This window comes from Brachionichthys hirsutus, chromosome 15, assembly GCF_040956055.1.
Source record: "Brachionichthys hirsutus isolate HB-005 chromosome 15, CSIRO-AGI_Bhir_v1, whole genome shotgun sequence".
In the NCBI taxonomy this organism is placed as follows: Eukaryota; Metazoa; Chordata; class Actinopteri; order Lophiiformes; family Brachionichthyidae; genus Brachionichthys; species Brachionichthys hirsutus.
Genome location: NC_090911.1, coordinates 1,999,570 through 2,017,074, shown reverse-complemented (window position 1 = coordinate 2,017,074; position 17,505 = coordinate 1,999,570). Strand labels below are relative to the sequence as shown.

General features: G+C 41.5%; 1 protein-coding gene across 1 annotated transcript; it reads right to left on the bottom strand.

Moving 5' to 3' along the window:
* Positions 1–464: 464 nt before the first annotated feature.
* LOC137904409 (sodium- and chloride-dependent taurine transporter-like) lies at positions 465–14,826 on the bottom strand. Its single transcript, XM_068748586.1, has 14 exons — positions 14,598–14,826; positions 14,204–14,338; positions 10,257–10,345; positions 9,258–9,409; positions 8,769–8,901; positions 7,193–7,327; positions 6,589–6,692; positions 6,363–6,487; positions 4,239–4,351; positions 3,332–3,469; positions 2,423–2,525; positions 1,132–1,232; positions 784–954; positions 465–623 (listed from the first exon to the last, which is right to left on the bottom strand). The coding sequence occupies exons 1-14, from the start codon at positions 14,824–14,826 to the stop codon at positions 465–467; spliced, it is 1,887 nt and encodes a 628-aa protein (XP_068604687.1).
* Positions 14,827–17,505: the final 2,679 nt, after the last annotated feature.

Genomic DNA, 17,505 nt, shown 5'->3' with positions numbered 1-17,505 from the left:
GGGGGGGCTTAAATCCATCTGCATACGAAGAAACATGCTTTTAGTGATCAATGTAGAAAAACAAGCTGCGACTCCAACTGTAGTTCAGAGACTATATTAGTCTGAACTAAAAAACGAAATGAAAAACAACGCAACGATTCTACCCGGTGGGGCAGACATCTACTTTGCCACTGTGCCTTTAAACAATGTTAGGATGTGTAGTTACATGAATATTATAAATGGGAGGGGGGGGGGGGGGGGTCCAGTGAGTAATTGTAGAATTATAAGTGATTGTTATCCTGCTACCCGCTTCAGAGAACCATCAAGAGCCAACTGTTTCTACCGTATTCCTGAAAGAGTCAAGACGGAACCTTTTCTTTACACCAGACAGACAGATAGACAGAAATCTAGCTAGCTTTAGGAGCCTGTTCTAAAAGAGGACAGGAGAGCAGAGGGATCTCTTTGAGAGTCTCTGCCGCGCTCCGTTACATCATGGTTTCTATGATGGTGTGGGTCGGGGCCTTCATCAGCAGGCCCGTGTTTCCGTTGGGATTCAATGGGCAGGAGAGCTCATTGAGGCCACGGTGGTCTACTGGGCGAGAACTGGCTCCACCACGAACTGGTGCTGCTACTGCTTTAATTCTCTGCACAGACAAAGGTTTTGAGGAGATGGATAATGTGATTAGAACGAGAGGCTGTCAGAATAAGCAGCAAAACCGAAACCTAGAAAACCCTGCATTTGTCAGAGGATCATAAAGTTAACTACAGAAGCTCAGCAAAGGAGCAGATGCCTACTACACCCACCTCAATGAGCGGCCCATCAGATTGGATGATCTTGATGACAACAACCATGGGGATGCATATCATGGAGGCCAAGGCCAAAGTCCAGCCCAATCCGATGGCCCAGTCAGGGTACTCGTAGATCTTATTGTACGTTAATGGCTTGTATTTGACCAAGGAGAAGATAAAGCAGCTCTGGGGAGTGAGAGAAACAAGTAGTACTAAAATACACATTTCTCTTCAAAACATTGGTTTTACATTTAAAAAACAAGAATTCAATGACAAAGCTAGAACAGCACTATTTATTGCTGCACTGTGTACACTATTGATATTTATTGCTCTCTGTTTATTACATTAAACGCAGGTTCTGACCATGCACAGTAAAGGAGTGATAACAGTCCAGCTCCATTTCATCCAAGCATTTGGTCTGTAGCCCATCATGTCCTCAAGGGCATCATAGAAATTATCAACACCTGTGAAGACATGCAAATAACTTCTGATTAAAAACTAAGCATCACAAATATTTCAAAGCAAAGAATAATAAAGACATGCAACACTGTAAAGTAAAAGTACATTTAAAGTAACTGCTGACAGTGCATAAATAATGTAATAATGAATAGGGGCATAGACAAGGAAGCTTGATGCTGTACTTCAAAAAAAAAATAAGATGCCATTTCAGCCAGGTTTCATAAATACTCTGGTATTGTGAGTTGTCCCTCACTATATTGTGGTTCACTTTATATGGATTCATACATCACGGACTTTCTGCTATATTGCGGGATTTCCTTTTATTTTCAATGTTTTATTCTTCTAGTAAAATAAAAATAAAAGTAATTAAAGCACGTATTATAACACATATACAGTATTGCGCCGCCGTCAGAAGAAGAGCTGTGAAGCTCTCATCGGCCGTGCAATAAACATCTTCTTGGTTACGCATAGCTGGCAACTTTTTTGAAATTCTTTTGAGGATTTTTGAGTAGTACGGTGTACTGTGGAAATTAGTACAGGGAAAATTAGTCAATAAGGGAATATTAAAAATAAAGCAAGGGATTCAGAAAATATTGGGGCAAAATTACAAAACGAAGCCGCCAACTGGGTTCTCGACAAAGCAACCAGCCAAGCCACCAACGCTAAATCCCCATATCGCAAATACAATTAAGGTGCAATACAGAAAATGAACCATCCAGATGTCTCGTATTGGATGCAATTTGCAAGGATAAACTTCCTTCTGCAAACACTTGAAGGTTCTCTTCAGAAGTTATGAAAGAAGGTTCATGTTTTCACGATAAGCTTTATTTTTTCTTTTGTAACTTTGTGTGATTTCAACATCTTTAAAACCAATTGATTGATAACAATCATTGATTAATACATGAGAACTTACAATAGCTAGCCTACCTCAGAAAAATATCTAACATTGTTATAAATATTAACATTTCATTTCTACAGGTCAACAGAAAACCGGATCTAATATTGCATGAAAGTGATAAACAATCAATGACTTGAAATGCAAATGGCAGCTTTGGTCTGATTAACTATTCTTTCTGTTCTTCCTAAACTCGACATTTGTTAAAAGTTAAAAATCGATGATAATAATAAGATATCACTTGTGACAGCATTAATTTCCTGTGTAGATCCAGCTGGTTTATAATGCTATGATACTCACCATAAACCCATGCAACAGCAACACATTCAAAGAATGCCACCCACAGAAGGCACACACCGCTAGCTGCATAGTAGTCAAACAGCTGGAAAACAAACATTCCACCCTGCAGAAACACCAACAATCAGATTTCAAACAAACACAGTGCACATCAGCTAAAATCTCACTTTAGATGTAAAACCTGGACAGATTGATAAAAATGATCGATTAGAAATATTTGGACTTACCCACATGCACAAACACAAATGGAATCATGATACTATCTTGGACACACAATTTAAATGTGCAATTATATTCTATAAAAATAAAATAAATATGAAACAATAATTGTGATCGTGAAAAGATGCAGTGGTGGAAAAAAAAACTTTGGCCAAATGTGAGATGAAGACTCAGAATGTCACAGCATCTGTATGCATCCATGTGTTTGTGTCCAGTGTAAATAATATTTTAACAATCATGGGAATCCTACAACCAGGCCATTGCCACCATAAACAGATGTTACCATGGGAACGACAAAAGGAAGAAACAACAAGGGAGGCATACGGGGACATTTTAGACAAACCTCTTCTGGGAGGTTTAACCCAAAGTTAATTTGTGTTTGTTGTGTTGTGTTTTTTAGGTCTTGTTTCTTCATTTTGAACGCCAGTCCGTTCTTTATTGTTTTGGTCTACGTAAAGCTTCCCTTTATCAAATACATTACTGACTGTGCCTGCTAGCCTACTCTCGTTACACTTGGGGTTTATTAGAAGTGTTGATTTAGATTTTATTTTACTTTAATATTAAACTACTCCCCATCATTTTCAGTTGTTTAAGCAAAAGCTGTTTAATGTTCAAAATACATGCAAAAACATTGATGAAAGTGTACAGCGTTTTTTTTTCTGTTTTCATCTGAATAGATCATGTTGCTGTTACCTTGGTAACCATGGTGAGTCCAAAAAGGTAGCTGATGCAGCAGATGATAGCAATGAAGATCTCTCTGCGGTAACCCTTCCTTAGGAAGGACGGATACAGATCCACCAGTGATGTGACCTGCCCTTCCACCTCCACAAACTGCATCGGGCACAGCGATCCAGATGAGAAAAACAGAGCACTGCCGCATTTAACACTTTTAAATGACCTGCTTCATAGTTATCATGAAAGAATATTGTCACATTGCAGAATTATAAGTTCTCCTAACTAGTTCTGTGGGAATTTGGCTTGTGATTAAATCCACTGTCACATTCATAATAGATTCCAGGTACATTAACGTTAATGATGCTTTTCTTCTTATTTTACTTGTGTAATATACAACTTTTATCAGTCATAGACACACACTGCAATTCTTGAGAACTAATCTGTGTGTGTTTTGAAGAGTAAACTCTTTGGTCTGCTATTTTGGGAGACACACTTGTTTGCTTAGACAAGGAAATGTCCACTTAAATAATTTCTAAACAATAATTTCAAGTAATGTTATTTTGATATTCCTTTGTGCAGCACAGATAGTGGATAAAACTAAGGGTTTAGCAGTACTAAAAGTAAAATAGTAGTACTGCTACTGTACTTTTGGCTTGTCCCGTGAGGGGTCGCTACAGTGAATCAACCTTCTCCACTTCACAGCTTAAAATACATCCTCACCTCATTCAAGTAGGTTTCCTCTTCTAAAACAAGGACAATTCTATCACTAACAATTGTAATAATCCTAATATGTGTCTAAACAAAAACCTAAATACATGCAAAGCTTACACGCATACTTCTGCATCGGCATCCTGTAGATCAAGCATCCATCATGGACACTTCAGTCAGAGCCATTCGACTGTTATTTGATTAATGTTCTCCTCACCTGACTGTCGAGGCCAAGCAGCAGCAGCATAATGAAGAAGAGAATTGCCCAGACTGTAGGAAAAGGCATCATGGTAACAGCCTTGGGGTAGGCAATGAACGCCAATCCTGGACCTGCAGAGGAGGGTGTTTGGGGGGGGGGGCATTAGCATCATAGATCTGCATCCTTATGGGGAAATAAGATGCCTAAGACAACCGAGATGCAGAAACACACATTACTTTTGATAAATTAATACTTGTTGCACTTTGACACAATTTGTTACAAAGAAAAAAAGATGGAACCATGATAAGAAAAACAGAGAAACAAGAGAAGAAAATGTGGAGCAAAACATGTAAAGAATAATATTCATACATAAAATACTCTGATAATTATGTTATAAGATCCCTTTCACAATAAAACGCACTAAACCGGATCCATTCCCTGATGAGCGTTTTAATGATAAACTAAGATATATATAAACTTTATTATAACCTCATTTTATAGCGCTGCTTCACCACTTTAGAAATAATGTCAGCTTGATATTGAATATTCATTGAGCCGGCTGTACTTTAAACTTTGTAAAACTTTCACAAAACATGCCAAATAACGAGAAGCAGTCAAAACAGCCAAACAGCGTTGCAACTGATGCCAAAATATAAAAGTACGTTCAGTTTTTGTTTGAAATTATGACAATGCATCAAACCAAACACTGCGTTGATTCAAAATATAATAAAGTACCGGTAGCAGGAAACATAGCATAGCCTTAACATCACCCCTTAGCGTGTTAATTCCACATCAGTCAACACTATAGCTATAAAGTGCACTGTGAAAACCAGGCTGTGTTCTCTGTACTCAGTGTGCACGATTTCTCACAATGATTGATCATTTTTTCATTAGAATCAAGCAATCAATAAAGTAGACTCGCTTGTATATTCCCTTCAAGGTGCTTTCTTCTTATCGACCTCTAGTCCTGTTCCCTGGCAGTTCCATCTTCAGCATCCTTCTACCGATATAGTCCCCGTCTCTCCTCTGGACATGTCCAAACCATCAAAGTCTGGTCTCTCTGACCTTGTCTCCAAAACGTCTAACCTTCACTGTCCCTCTTATTGTCTCATTTCTAATCCTGTCCAACCTGGTCCCTCCCAAGGAGAACCTCAGCATCTTCATCTCCTCCACTTCTAGCTCCGCCTCCTGTCTTTTCCTCAGAGACACTGTCTCTAAGCCGTCCATCATGGCTGTCCTCACCACTGTCTCTAAGCCGTCCATCATGTCTGTCCTCACCACTGTCTCTAAGCCGTCCATCATGTCTGTCCTCACCACTGTCTCTAAGCCGTCCATCATGTCTGTCCTCACCAATGTCTCTCAGCCGTCCATCATGGCTGTCCTCAACACTGTCTCTCAGCCGTCCATCATGGCTGTCCTCAACACTGTCTCTCAGCCGTCCATCATGGCTGTCCTCACCACTGTCTCTAAGCCGTCCATCATGGCTGTCCTGACCACTGTCTCTCAGCCGTCCATCATGGCTGTCCTCACCACTGTCTCTAAGCCGTCCATCATGGCTGTCCTCACCACTGTCTCTAAGCCGTCCATCATGGCTGTCCTCACCACTGTCTCTAAGCCGTCCATCATGGCTGTCCTCACCACTGTCTCTCAGCCGTCCATCATGGCTGTCCTCACCACTGTCTCTAAGCCGTCCATCATGGCTGATGGTTTAGTTTAACGATGAAATAATTTGGTGACGGGTTCTTCGGAACGTAACTCCGTCATTAAATGAGGACCTACTGTACTTTCAGCTCTCCATCAGAGTATTCATGCATCTCTTGGATGCAGCAAATATACTTTAACATATTTTAAGTTTAATAAAAAAGCACCAATTTGATCATGTGTGAACATAAAGGAGAACCAGGCATGATTTCCATCATAAACTAGTCCATTGTTGTCTTCTCTCAAAAGCACGGGCAAGACTTTAGCATTTTAGAATCATTTGTAATTCAGCAAGGGATCCGTTTTGCTCATCAAGAAATCAATTCCATATAGTTTAGTTTGCAATGAAACATATTAGTCAATTCTCCTTTCGGTTTCATTGTGGTTTTTCTTCGTTGTTAATCGTCCGCCATTGCTGCTGCCTTTGCACGACCCTCGTACCTGACTCTGCAACATCAGCAATGTCCACCCCTTGCTCTTGTGCCATGAAGCCCAGGACGGAAAATATTGCGAAGCCAGACACAAAACTGGTCCCACTGTTGAGGACTCCCAGCAGCAGACAGTCCCTGTGTCACACATGAGGAGGATATGTTCATGAAAAAATAAGGATCCTTTCTCTCCCCTCTCAGCCCAGAGCTAACCCCTTAACAGAAAACTGGTGCCTCACCTGTAGCAGTTGTATTTGTACTTGTTGTAGCTCCCCAGGGACGTCATGGCCCCCAAACAGATGGCATATGAGAAGAAGATCTGAGTGCCGGCATCTATCCACACCTGACAATTGAGGGGGAGGGAATGGGGACAGAAAAGATGAGGCTTTCTGAGCTCAGAGCACAGATTTGATTTTATGGGTACAATTAAATTACAAGTTGAGTCCATAGGAACAAAGTATAACTTTTGAAAAGCAACTGATTCGGATACGGTACCTGGAATTCTGTCCCAAAACCAAAAGGTACATTTTTGGTACAACATTGTCAGAATTGCAGCTCTTAAAAAACAAAAAGGTCACTAAATACTAAATGTCATAACACCAGCAACCAGAAACTGGTCTTACTCTGGAATGAACTATCTGGCTACCTCCCCAGTAATGGACTACAAAAATATAAACAACTGTCACATTAAAAATAAACTCCATGGCAGTAAATGTAATACTTTTTTCATGAATCGAGAAATTGGAGTACAAATCTAATTTGGTCAGAGAAACAAAGTCAAACCCTTGAGTCAAAACCTAGTCGAGGTACATTTTCTTGCTAAGACAGATCATGGATGCCCACCACTGGGTCCTTCAGGCGACTGAGGTCGGGGTACAGGTAGAACTTGATGCCCTGGCTGGCACCGGGCAGGGTCACGCCACGGATCAACAGCACGATGAGCATGATGAATGGGAATGTGGCTGTGAAGTAGACCACCTGAGGGAATGAAACCATTTGGGTTATGACATAAAACTCATTGTCTTGGAGTCAATAACCTGGACTTAATATCTGTTATTGCACACTTGGTGTTTCAGACCAGATGGCTCAAGTGGGTTGATCCTCTTTAAGAGAGTACCGGTAGTCTTTAATTGATTGGCTGATTGATTGATTGAATTTGTTGCGTCCGTGTCTCCCTTTTCTGGATTTCTACGAGCCTCAGTAGCCGTGTTCTCTTAAACATTGTGCTTTTAGCTAAACAGGAATAGTCTAATAAAGAATCCATTCCTTCATTCACCTTCTTCAAGACGAAACATAATCGTCTCACCTTCAGCCACTTTTCTGACACAAAGGTCAAGGGTCGAGCCGGAGCCCATCCCAGCCGGCTATGGGCGAGAGTCTGCTACACCCCGAAGGAGGCGCCAGCTCATTGCATTGCATTTGCAGGGGCCACACACACACAAAGACAAACATCCACTCTCGCTCACACACACACACCTCTGGACAATTTTGATTGTACAATTCACCTAAGCTGCATCTTTTTTAGAAGTGGGAGACAGAAGGAGAGACGAACTTTGCTGATTAAACCCTCTGTTTGCCTGAATCCTGCTTTTGGCCGGGAACGGGACCGCTTTATCAGACAGCTTTATCTCGTCAGGCAGGTCATCCCAGAACTTCGTGTTCATTATGGCAGAGACTCTGTTCCTTTTAGTTTTCAGATGAACCTGAATTTTATGTATATTGGAACGTTATTAAACCTGCTAAATAAATAACTTATGTTATATGATACTAGAGAAGCGTTTTATGAAGAGATTGCAGTTTTGAATCCTAACCGATGAAGAGCTGAGTCTAAACTGCAACACTGCCTGAAAAATATTAATCTGTTCTTATTACCACACAAGATTGATTTATCTTTATTTATATTTTTTCTGAGGCCAGCTGCACCATCAAGTCTAAAGGCGCTGGTGATCGTACTTGGGCTTGTGTAACCCATTTTTGAAAGAGAACAACATTGATACAGGTTCCATGGTGGTGGAATCCTGCTGTCCTCATCATCTTTAAGGAAGGAGTGTCAGTGGATTTTGAAAAGATGAAGACGGCATGAATTAATGCAATGTTGAATGATATTTCATATTTAAGTGTGAGGGAGTCAGGAAAAAACAATTTGGGACCTGATCCATAAGAAATACTCACAAATCTGTGTATAAGTATGAATAGATGCCTGAATATCCTTAATTTACTAAACAATTTGATCTTTTAATAAAGTGTGTACAATGACGTATGCCGGACTAGTGAGGGCTCAGAGAGAACAGAAGAAGAATAGAACTTGTGGACACGGCAAGCGTGATTTAGTTCAGCAAATTCAACCATCAAAACACAGCCAGTACTATATATAACATTGAAAAGAGGACAGTAGAGGGAAACTGGATATTAAATTTACCTTGCCAGTGGACTTGACTCCTTTCCAGATACAGAAGAAGCAGATGATCCAGACGAGCAGTAAACACAGAGCCAGGTCCCATTTAATTGGACCAACATCCTGTATACCGTTCGAGATACCCAGGACATTATGTCTGTGACATATATGGAAACCTTTATAAGTGTGTGCGTTCATCTGTGCAAACCTGAAGACTATTTTATAGTTCTAAAATGAACTACGTTTCTGTGTGTCTGAGTAAGCACATCTGTGTGCAGCTGCGAGCTACTTCCTGTATCCATCAGATGTGTGAAGAGCTTTGGTTTGGATCTAAAAATCACATGATTAGACTTTCAATATTTAAGAATTCTGTCTTGGCTGATCACTTTTAAAGCAACAATGTACCTTGCATTCTGTACTGGTAAGCAACGTTAGATTTTCCTGTATTTGTCTATTTCCTGTATGGTTATTGAACTGACTTTGTAGTGTGGCCCAAGATGTGGTGAAACTTACTCCCAGAACTCCGTGACGGGGGAGGTGAAGTTGAGATTGGAGGCATTGGCAGCCAACCAGAGGGATTTGTTTTTCCGGTAGGTGTCTTCGATGCAGCGATCGGTGTTCCAGGGCTGATTGCACCTGGACCAGGGCAGCTCCGTTTGAAAGCACTAAAGCACACACAAGAAGATGGCCAAAAAGGTGAAGCTCGGCTGTTTGGCTGGAGGGGTTCCCAAAATGTTAGTCAATGGTTGAAACACTGTCTAATATCACTGACATGTGCATGTTCATTTTTAACATCATCTTCTATGTAAAGATTTGTGTGTCGTTCTAATGATCAACAGTCCTTCATTCGTCGCCTTGAAGACGAGGCCATCATCATGGTCTCATCTTCAGCTTCTTATCTGAATCCAGGTCACAGATTATGCTGAGGCCTATCCCAGCTGATTACGAGTAGGCGCCGGGTACACCTTGGACAAGTCACCAGTTTTTCATAGGGGTGCACAGGAAGACAGACACCCACTCACGCTCACACCTATGGTAAAATTGGAGTGGCCAATGTTTTTGGTGTGTAGGAGGAGGATGGAGAACCTGGAGGGAACCCGGTTCTCCGGGGGGAGATCATGCAAACTCCGCACAGAAAGGCCAAAGGTGGAATTGAACCGAGGACCATACTGCTGTGAGGCAACACCGCTACCCACTGCGCACAGTGCTGCCTTTAGTCAGATGTATCAAGTACATGTACATTAAATTCTCTCTCTCTCTCTCTCTCTCTCCAGCCGTCCACTATGAGCCTTAGGTTCTGTCTAAGGTTTCTGCCTGTTAAAGGGAAGTTTTTCCTTCCCCATTTTCTGCAAAACTATTTCATTGGATTAAGTCTCAGAAGTCGCACCGCTCTGCAAACTCTCAAAATATCTCCACAGTAGAACTGTTTTATGACGGAAGGGAATATCGAACAAAGAGAAAGAAAGCGAGGGCTTGCACTGTTTTTTTTTTTTAAAACATTCCCAATCCTACCTGGAACAGGTAGTAGAGGCCCCAGGCAAGGATGACAATGTAGTAGATATTCAGCAGGGATACAATAACAATGGAGGCATAACCGATACCTGGAAAGAAAGGAGAGGTCAAGGTGATAATAAGGTAATGTGTGAAGGAAAGTCTAAATGAAGGTCACAGTGAAATAAAGTAACTGTAAAACATTGATATTCTGTCAGCAGGAAAATACAGGCTGTACCAATGGGAACACTTCACAGTATAAACCAAAATGCGGCATTAAATGCCATATTTATGTCAATGACCAAAATGAAACCTTCAAACTAATCAACAACATTAATATAGACTGATTCATTGTCACTAACTGCTTTGGTCTGCAGACCGGCACGCCACATTTCCACACTTAAAGTAGTCATGCACGAATCTGTGGTCAGAACTATCGTTATAATTTCTCTAACCTACGGTAGTATTTCTAGATGGAACAGTAAATTCAGGTTCAGCAAACACCGGCAACGTTTGAAAGTAGGAGTCAGTTACCCACAAGTTTCACCTGCTACCTATTGATGCTGCTAAAACGGCTGATTGAAACGGGGAAATACTCAATTTCATTCAGGGAAAGGAGCAAAACATTTAACTGCATAAATTAAATTTAAATACAACAGAGAACATGTTGTGTTCAAACAGTGCAGCACTATAAGAAAATAACTATATTACAAAATAAATATTTTCTAATTTAAATTATATAATAAAAAGGCTGAATTAAATTGTTTCTGTTAAGTTTCACCTCTTCATTACAGTAACTGCAGCAGCTAAAGTTTACCTTCAGAATAAACAGTGGACTAACACTGAATATATATTTTACTTTAGTCTGTTAATGATCTTTACGAGACAAACATAACGTGCAGAGCAGCAGCCCCCCCCCCCCCCCCAGGCTGGAGTCGATTGGCTGCTGCCGCTGAAAGCGGGGCGGAGGGGGTTAGTGAGTCGTTCAGAAGAGTCGGCGTACTGAAACGAGTTTAAATGAGTCACTCATCAGAGTGCTGATGCTGCTTATCGTCAAAGTCCAAAAAGTAAAAATACCTGTATTGTCATTATTCTACGAACAACGAGACGACTCAGTGATCCGTACGTGCTGCAGGGAGGGAGGGGGGGATTCGTTCACTGTGGAAGCTCAGTGTTCTGAGTGGAGCTGAGTCAGGGGTGGGCAAACTTTTTGACTCACGGGCCACAATGGGTTCTAAAATTTGCCAGAGGGGCCGGGCCAGGAGCAGATGGATGGAGTGTTGTGTGAACCAATAGAAATGACATGTAAACGCCATTACAGGAAAGGATTTGGCCTTTTACAGGTAGCATTACAGGGAAAAGGTCAAATGAATGACGTTTTTAAGTATAATACAATTTTATTTAATGATAATAATTTGGACAAGTTCGGCGGGCCGGATTAAAAAGCCCAATGGGCCGTATATGGCCCCCGGGCCGTAGTTTGCCCATGCCTGACCTGAGTTGATGTTATCTTTGTTCACAGCTCATAGCAGGGGACGGTTCGCCAGGGGAAATGGGCAGTTCATTAAAAACACTAGATGTTACTTTCCCCACAATTACAATGATTAGCTCGATATGTTTCTACAAGTGCTGTTAGAACAGCAGTGATGTACTGACTGGTGTCTTCAGTTAGCTGCGCCGCTAACTCGCGGTAGCAGGGAGGAGTCAGTGAACGAATCGCGTTCACTGACGAAAGAATCGCGACTCATGAGTCAGTAGAGTGATTGAGTATTGAACGATTCGTTCATGACTCCCATAACACTAATTAGTTTCGTCAAGCGATTAAGAAATTTGAGCAATTAATGAATAAATGATGTGTAATTAATTAATCTAATTCATCTCTTTTTTTAAACTCACTGAAAAATTGCAGAAAAAAACCCTCAATTTGAGGTATTTTAATTTAAATTCCTTACGTTATTCTGGCAGATCAGAGGAGTCATTTAAAACAACCGGCAGCTTTATCAAGTCAATTATTGTTTGACTTGAATCAGAATACTTTATTAATCCTAATTCCATTCCAACGGACGCAGTAGCAGCCATTTGATCTTCGTTTCGCCGTCGTGCATCTTCCTGGTTTTGGTCATCACTGTCTTCCTGCTCGGATGCTTGTACGATGCGTCACTGGAAGCAGTTTGCAACACCTCTGTTAACCCCTCATCTTCCACCATGTTTATCGGCCTGCAGCTCATCGCTATCCAAGAACAGTCGGTCATAGTCACATTTATGGCTTTAAAATGTCTGCATATGCTGATGATGAGGGGAAGTCATGCTCTTATGGTGGAAGATGAGATCTGACTCCCAGATAAACTCAGATGATGACTCGCCTCTGATGTATATATTTGATTTGTTTGTTTTATCTTTAACGTTTTCTCTATTTTTTACATTTTGTGTGGTTAATATTGATTTCTGTAATTAAACATGCTTTATTAGAAATACTTTATTTATTCTTTCTTTCAGAGTATCTCTGTCACTATCTCACATCTTTATCATTCCATCTCTCAGCTCCTCAGAGCTCACTGCTCTGCTTCTTTTGCTGTTGCCATAGCAACTTGTCACTTGGGACACTTTACATCATCCTCGCCAGTAGTGAGAATAACGCAGGCAAAAGAAGGAGGAAAAATGTTCATTGACAGTGAGACTAGAAGACACAAGTTATAGCATTAGATTAAGATAATGCAAACTACTCTTGCGATTTATTAACATGCAGCAGAGTTAAACTGGATTTGTGTGTTTTTACAGTATAAATATTCAGAGAAAATCAAAAATCGGATCCATCCATCTGAAGTGAAATTGGAGGACAAGTTCATTTTTTTAATAGGTTTTCACAAGACATGGCGAAAGGTAGAAATGAGATGAGATGAGGAAGAGCATCCTCAGTGTTTATCATTGGAGGTCTGGTTGCCATAGTAATGGTTGCAGGGTAAAGTCAGATTGGAAGAGCATGCAGTGACTCAGCCCTATGTTGCCCAGCTTTAAAATGGCCAGTGTTTGGCCAGGAGAAGGTTGCTAAGCCTATACTAAGTGCTCGTTGGTAAAATTAATGAGGTGAATGTCAGATAAATAGAGCTATAAACAGAAACGCACAAATTGACAGAAGCAGCCGACAAACCAGTTAAGATTATTTTTGCGTTACTTGCATTGATGTCTGTGCAGTTTGTTCGTTTTTGCTTCTCAAACACATCCAGCCTCGTGGAGCCGCATTTTCTTGTCACTTTTGGGGCTAAGAATCGGGTGATGGACCTGATCAATGGTCAGCGGTTCTAGGATCAGACCTTTGGGGGGAGCTCGGCCCCTCCAGAGGTACGACGGATATGGTTATGCGTGCAGAATTTTTCTTTTGTTGCAATGACGCAGACGCAGACGCAGAGGCAGAGGCAGAGGCAGGCTAAAAACACACGTGGCAGACAATTATGGCCAAAAGTTTCTGGCACACTCATTCAGTCATTTCATATTTCATCATACTCATTATTTATGGAGCACTTCAGATGCTCCAGAAAGCGGGAGTATGGGTGCCTTCTTTTCTTGTGCATGAGGGGTAACTGAGGTAATCAACAACTCTCGTTAAATGCCCCGTGTAAAACGGCTCATGGCGCTTTGCTCTGCAGAACAAGAGACTAGATATCTGCTTCCAGCTTCACACGTGATCAATTCTCAATAAATGTCTGACTTTGAGACCAGCTTGAAGGTTGACATTTATCAAATCGTCAAATTCAGTTACTCAAATTCTCATGCATTTGCATGATTACACAAGAAATAGTTTCCATCACAATCGAGTTTTTAAACATTTCCCACCACTCTGGCATCCAGCATCCACATTTTCTTCTCTTCAAACATTCACGTTATCAAAATCACAAATCATGTTTACCCAAAATGTGATACGCTCATGAGATAATCAATGTCGCATCACGCCGTTGGTGAGGGCAACTTACCAGTAAAGATGGGGCAAAGCTTCTCCCAGCAGGTGATGCCACCCTGAGAAGTGAACTGACCAAGGGCAACCTCCAGGAAGAAGACTGGCAGGCCACCGCCAAACAAGAAGATAAAGTACGGGATGAGAAACGCACCTGGGAGGGTGTCAGGAAGGAGAGAACAGCAGGGTGAATGATGGACGGAGGGAGAAGATGGCGTTCAGGGACAGTGGGCAAAGAGAAACCTTCATTTAAGCAACCGTTAATCAAACGATTCAGATACCTACTATGAACCAGAAGAACTGGTCACATTTAGTATTTGTACTTACTTACTTGTACCTTACAAGAGAATTCAAAATGAGCGACTGATGAGCAAATATTTCCTTTACATAAATGAGTAGATTCAATATCTCACCTCCACCATTCTTATAACAGAGGTACGGGAAGCGCCACACGTTCCCTAAACCAACAAAGCCACCGGCCACAGACAGAAGAAAGTCCAACTTGTTGGCCCACTTCTCTCGCTGGGGGTGTTTGCCATCTGCCTCGTCTTCAGGCCGGGAACCAGGGTTCTTGCCGGGAGATGGCTTCAGAGTGTCCTTGTGGAAATCTTTCAGGCACTGAAGTTTCTCTTTTTGAGCCATTCTGGGCACAGAGGGAACAGAGAAGAAGCCGCTGACCAAACACTTTAATCACCGCTGCCAATGAATTCAAATGAAGGGTTGGTTCAGCGGATCGGGCTGTTACAGGCCCCCTTCATGGCGTTTAGCTGCCTGCCAATGTGGCTGCCACAACCCTAACTAGAAAACGACAATCAGAGATTGCAGACCCTCGCCTCCAATAGACTATTCGATCTTGTGAGACAGTAAACAGGGCTTCCGGATCAGAGGGGCCAAACCCGCTCTAGCTTGCTGCTCTGGAATGTACTACAAGACACCTTCTGGACTCTTTTTCCCATCATGCCATTCGTGTCTCTCCCTCTTAAAGTGGCAGTTTACAGCACAGGCACAATTCCAGATGTAAAAATAATTCTAGAATCTGGATCCAGATCCGGATCAACGCCATTCTCGGGGAGGACCGAGCCACGGACAGAACCTTGCTTGTGTAAAAATTTCAAGTCGATTGGGTTACTAGTTTTTGAGTTATGCGCTCGGACAGACAAACAGACAGACAGACAAACATACAAACATACAAACATACAAACGCACCCAATTGCAATACCCTCGCCTCCTCTTCGGCGAGGGTAACTACTCCACATTGACTAGTGGTTAGTGTTCATCAACTACAATTAGCTAAGTAGCCGTCATCACAGCCGTGGCACCACCTGCTGGTCAAAGTTGGTCTCACCGACCGGAGCACCGGCGCCGGTTCCTGGTAACGACGGTGCGTTACTACCGTAACACCAGGCATAGGCGACAACAGCACCGGCGCTACGGTCGTGGAGAGAGAGGGTTGTCTCACGGAAAGAAAGAAGAGTAGAACGAATGTCGTGTGCCGAGTCTTCCAACCGAAGAAACATCAGAGTTCTTTCGCAGCTCCATAAGAAAACAAGTTAGGGAAATGTCCATATGCTACATTAAATGGCAAGTAATTGTGTGTACTTTTTGTAATAATAAAAAATAAAACAACATTTCAAACCATGAGCACTGACTTTAATCTCGACTTTACTATTGACAATTCACTCTGAGCCGTTTTAGCTTAAGTATTTGTACTGATGCTGGTACTCACAGGAAGTATTGAGTACTGCTCAGTACTTCCTGTGAGGAGCAGCAGCAACATTCTCGCTTTCTATCGTCATTTCAAACGTGAATTATTTTTAAATCTGGCAGGTACCAAAATAGCAAAAACCTTCACACAGAATAATTGGTTACCTTTGACAATGTTTGAAGACAAAAAAAACCCACACTGAGACACAAACACACACAAACACACATGTCACTAAATGTGTGAAAGGAAGTTCAGATCATTTTATTCAGTGATTAGGAATGTTTTCCACTTTTGATTACTTGTGCACTTTTGCTTTGGTCAAAAAGCGATGTCTTTTCGGGAGACAATCTTCCACTGACTGATGATGATGATGATTAATATATTTATTAGATAGAGTGTTAGCGTACAAGTACAGTCACACAGTAGCATGTATTACAGTACAAATACAGTCAAACATCCTGTCTAAGAGGAGCATTTCAAAAAAGCCCTTGCGGTCTTGTTTCCGTTGAAAGTCCTTAGTACGTAAATTATCGACATTTAACAATACAATTTTCGCAATACAAATAAAAATAAAACCAATATTAAATTACTCAATTGATGCAGAATAACATTAGAAAAATAAAAATAATTTTACACCACAGATGCAAAATGACAATGAATGACAATAAATTACATAAATTACAATAAATTACCAAGACACTTATGTGCAACGTTGGTGGACAAAAAAGGGGGTGGGGGGTGGGAGGGTTGACTGCAGACTTTTCCGAGACTTCTTTCGTACTGGATGTTTTTTCCAAAGACAGCAGCAGATTGACCAACCTGAAAAAGGTAGGAGATATTTTCCAAAATGCAAACCATAAACAGATTATCAAGAAAATGTGAGAGCAGTCATTATAAATATAAATAAAAACTTACTTCATTCTCTTTTTTTTCTCTTGGAAGAGTTGCATGGTCTTACTGTAAGACATGCTGAAGAGGTCTCTGTTTTCTGCTCCAACAGGTTCTGGACTGTCGTTTAGCTGACGGAGCCTCTTGGATGGGAGGCGGTAATGTGGTTTTAACGCTTAAAATACGTAGCGACTACGACTAATTCCTACAAGTTGGCATCTCTGCAATCGGCTCAAATGATTGATGCGAGTCATCCTTTTCTCACATGAGGATTATTACAAGCAAATCCCATTCACTTGGCGACTGTTCTGGACGAGGCAACCCTGTCTGATTCCATCCATCCATCCCTTTTCTTCCGCTCTTCTGCTTCGCGGGTCACGGGAGCCCATCCCGGCCGGCTATGAGCGAGAGGCGGGGTGCGTCCCGAATGCGTCAGCAGCGCTTTGTGGGGCCACAACAGACACAGACAACCACTCACGCACACTTGATTCAAGATTCAAGATTCTTTATTGTCATTATGCTAACATAACAAAACTGTATGAAGGCCCACGGCTTAAGAGGAACATAAAACAAAAAAAACAACGAGAAATATACACATCAATGGAATGGATGAATTGAGTAAGGTAATGGCCAAACAGGTGTGTGTGTGTGTGTGTGTATGTGTGTGTGTATGTGTGTGTGTGTGTAGCATTTACTGTTGGCATATACCTTCGTCTATTGCTGCTGTT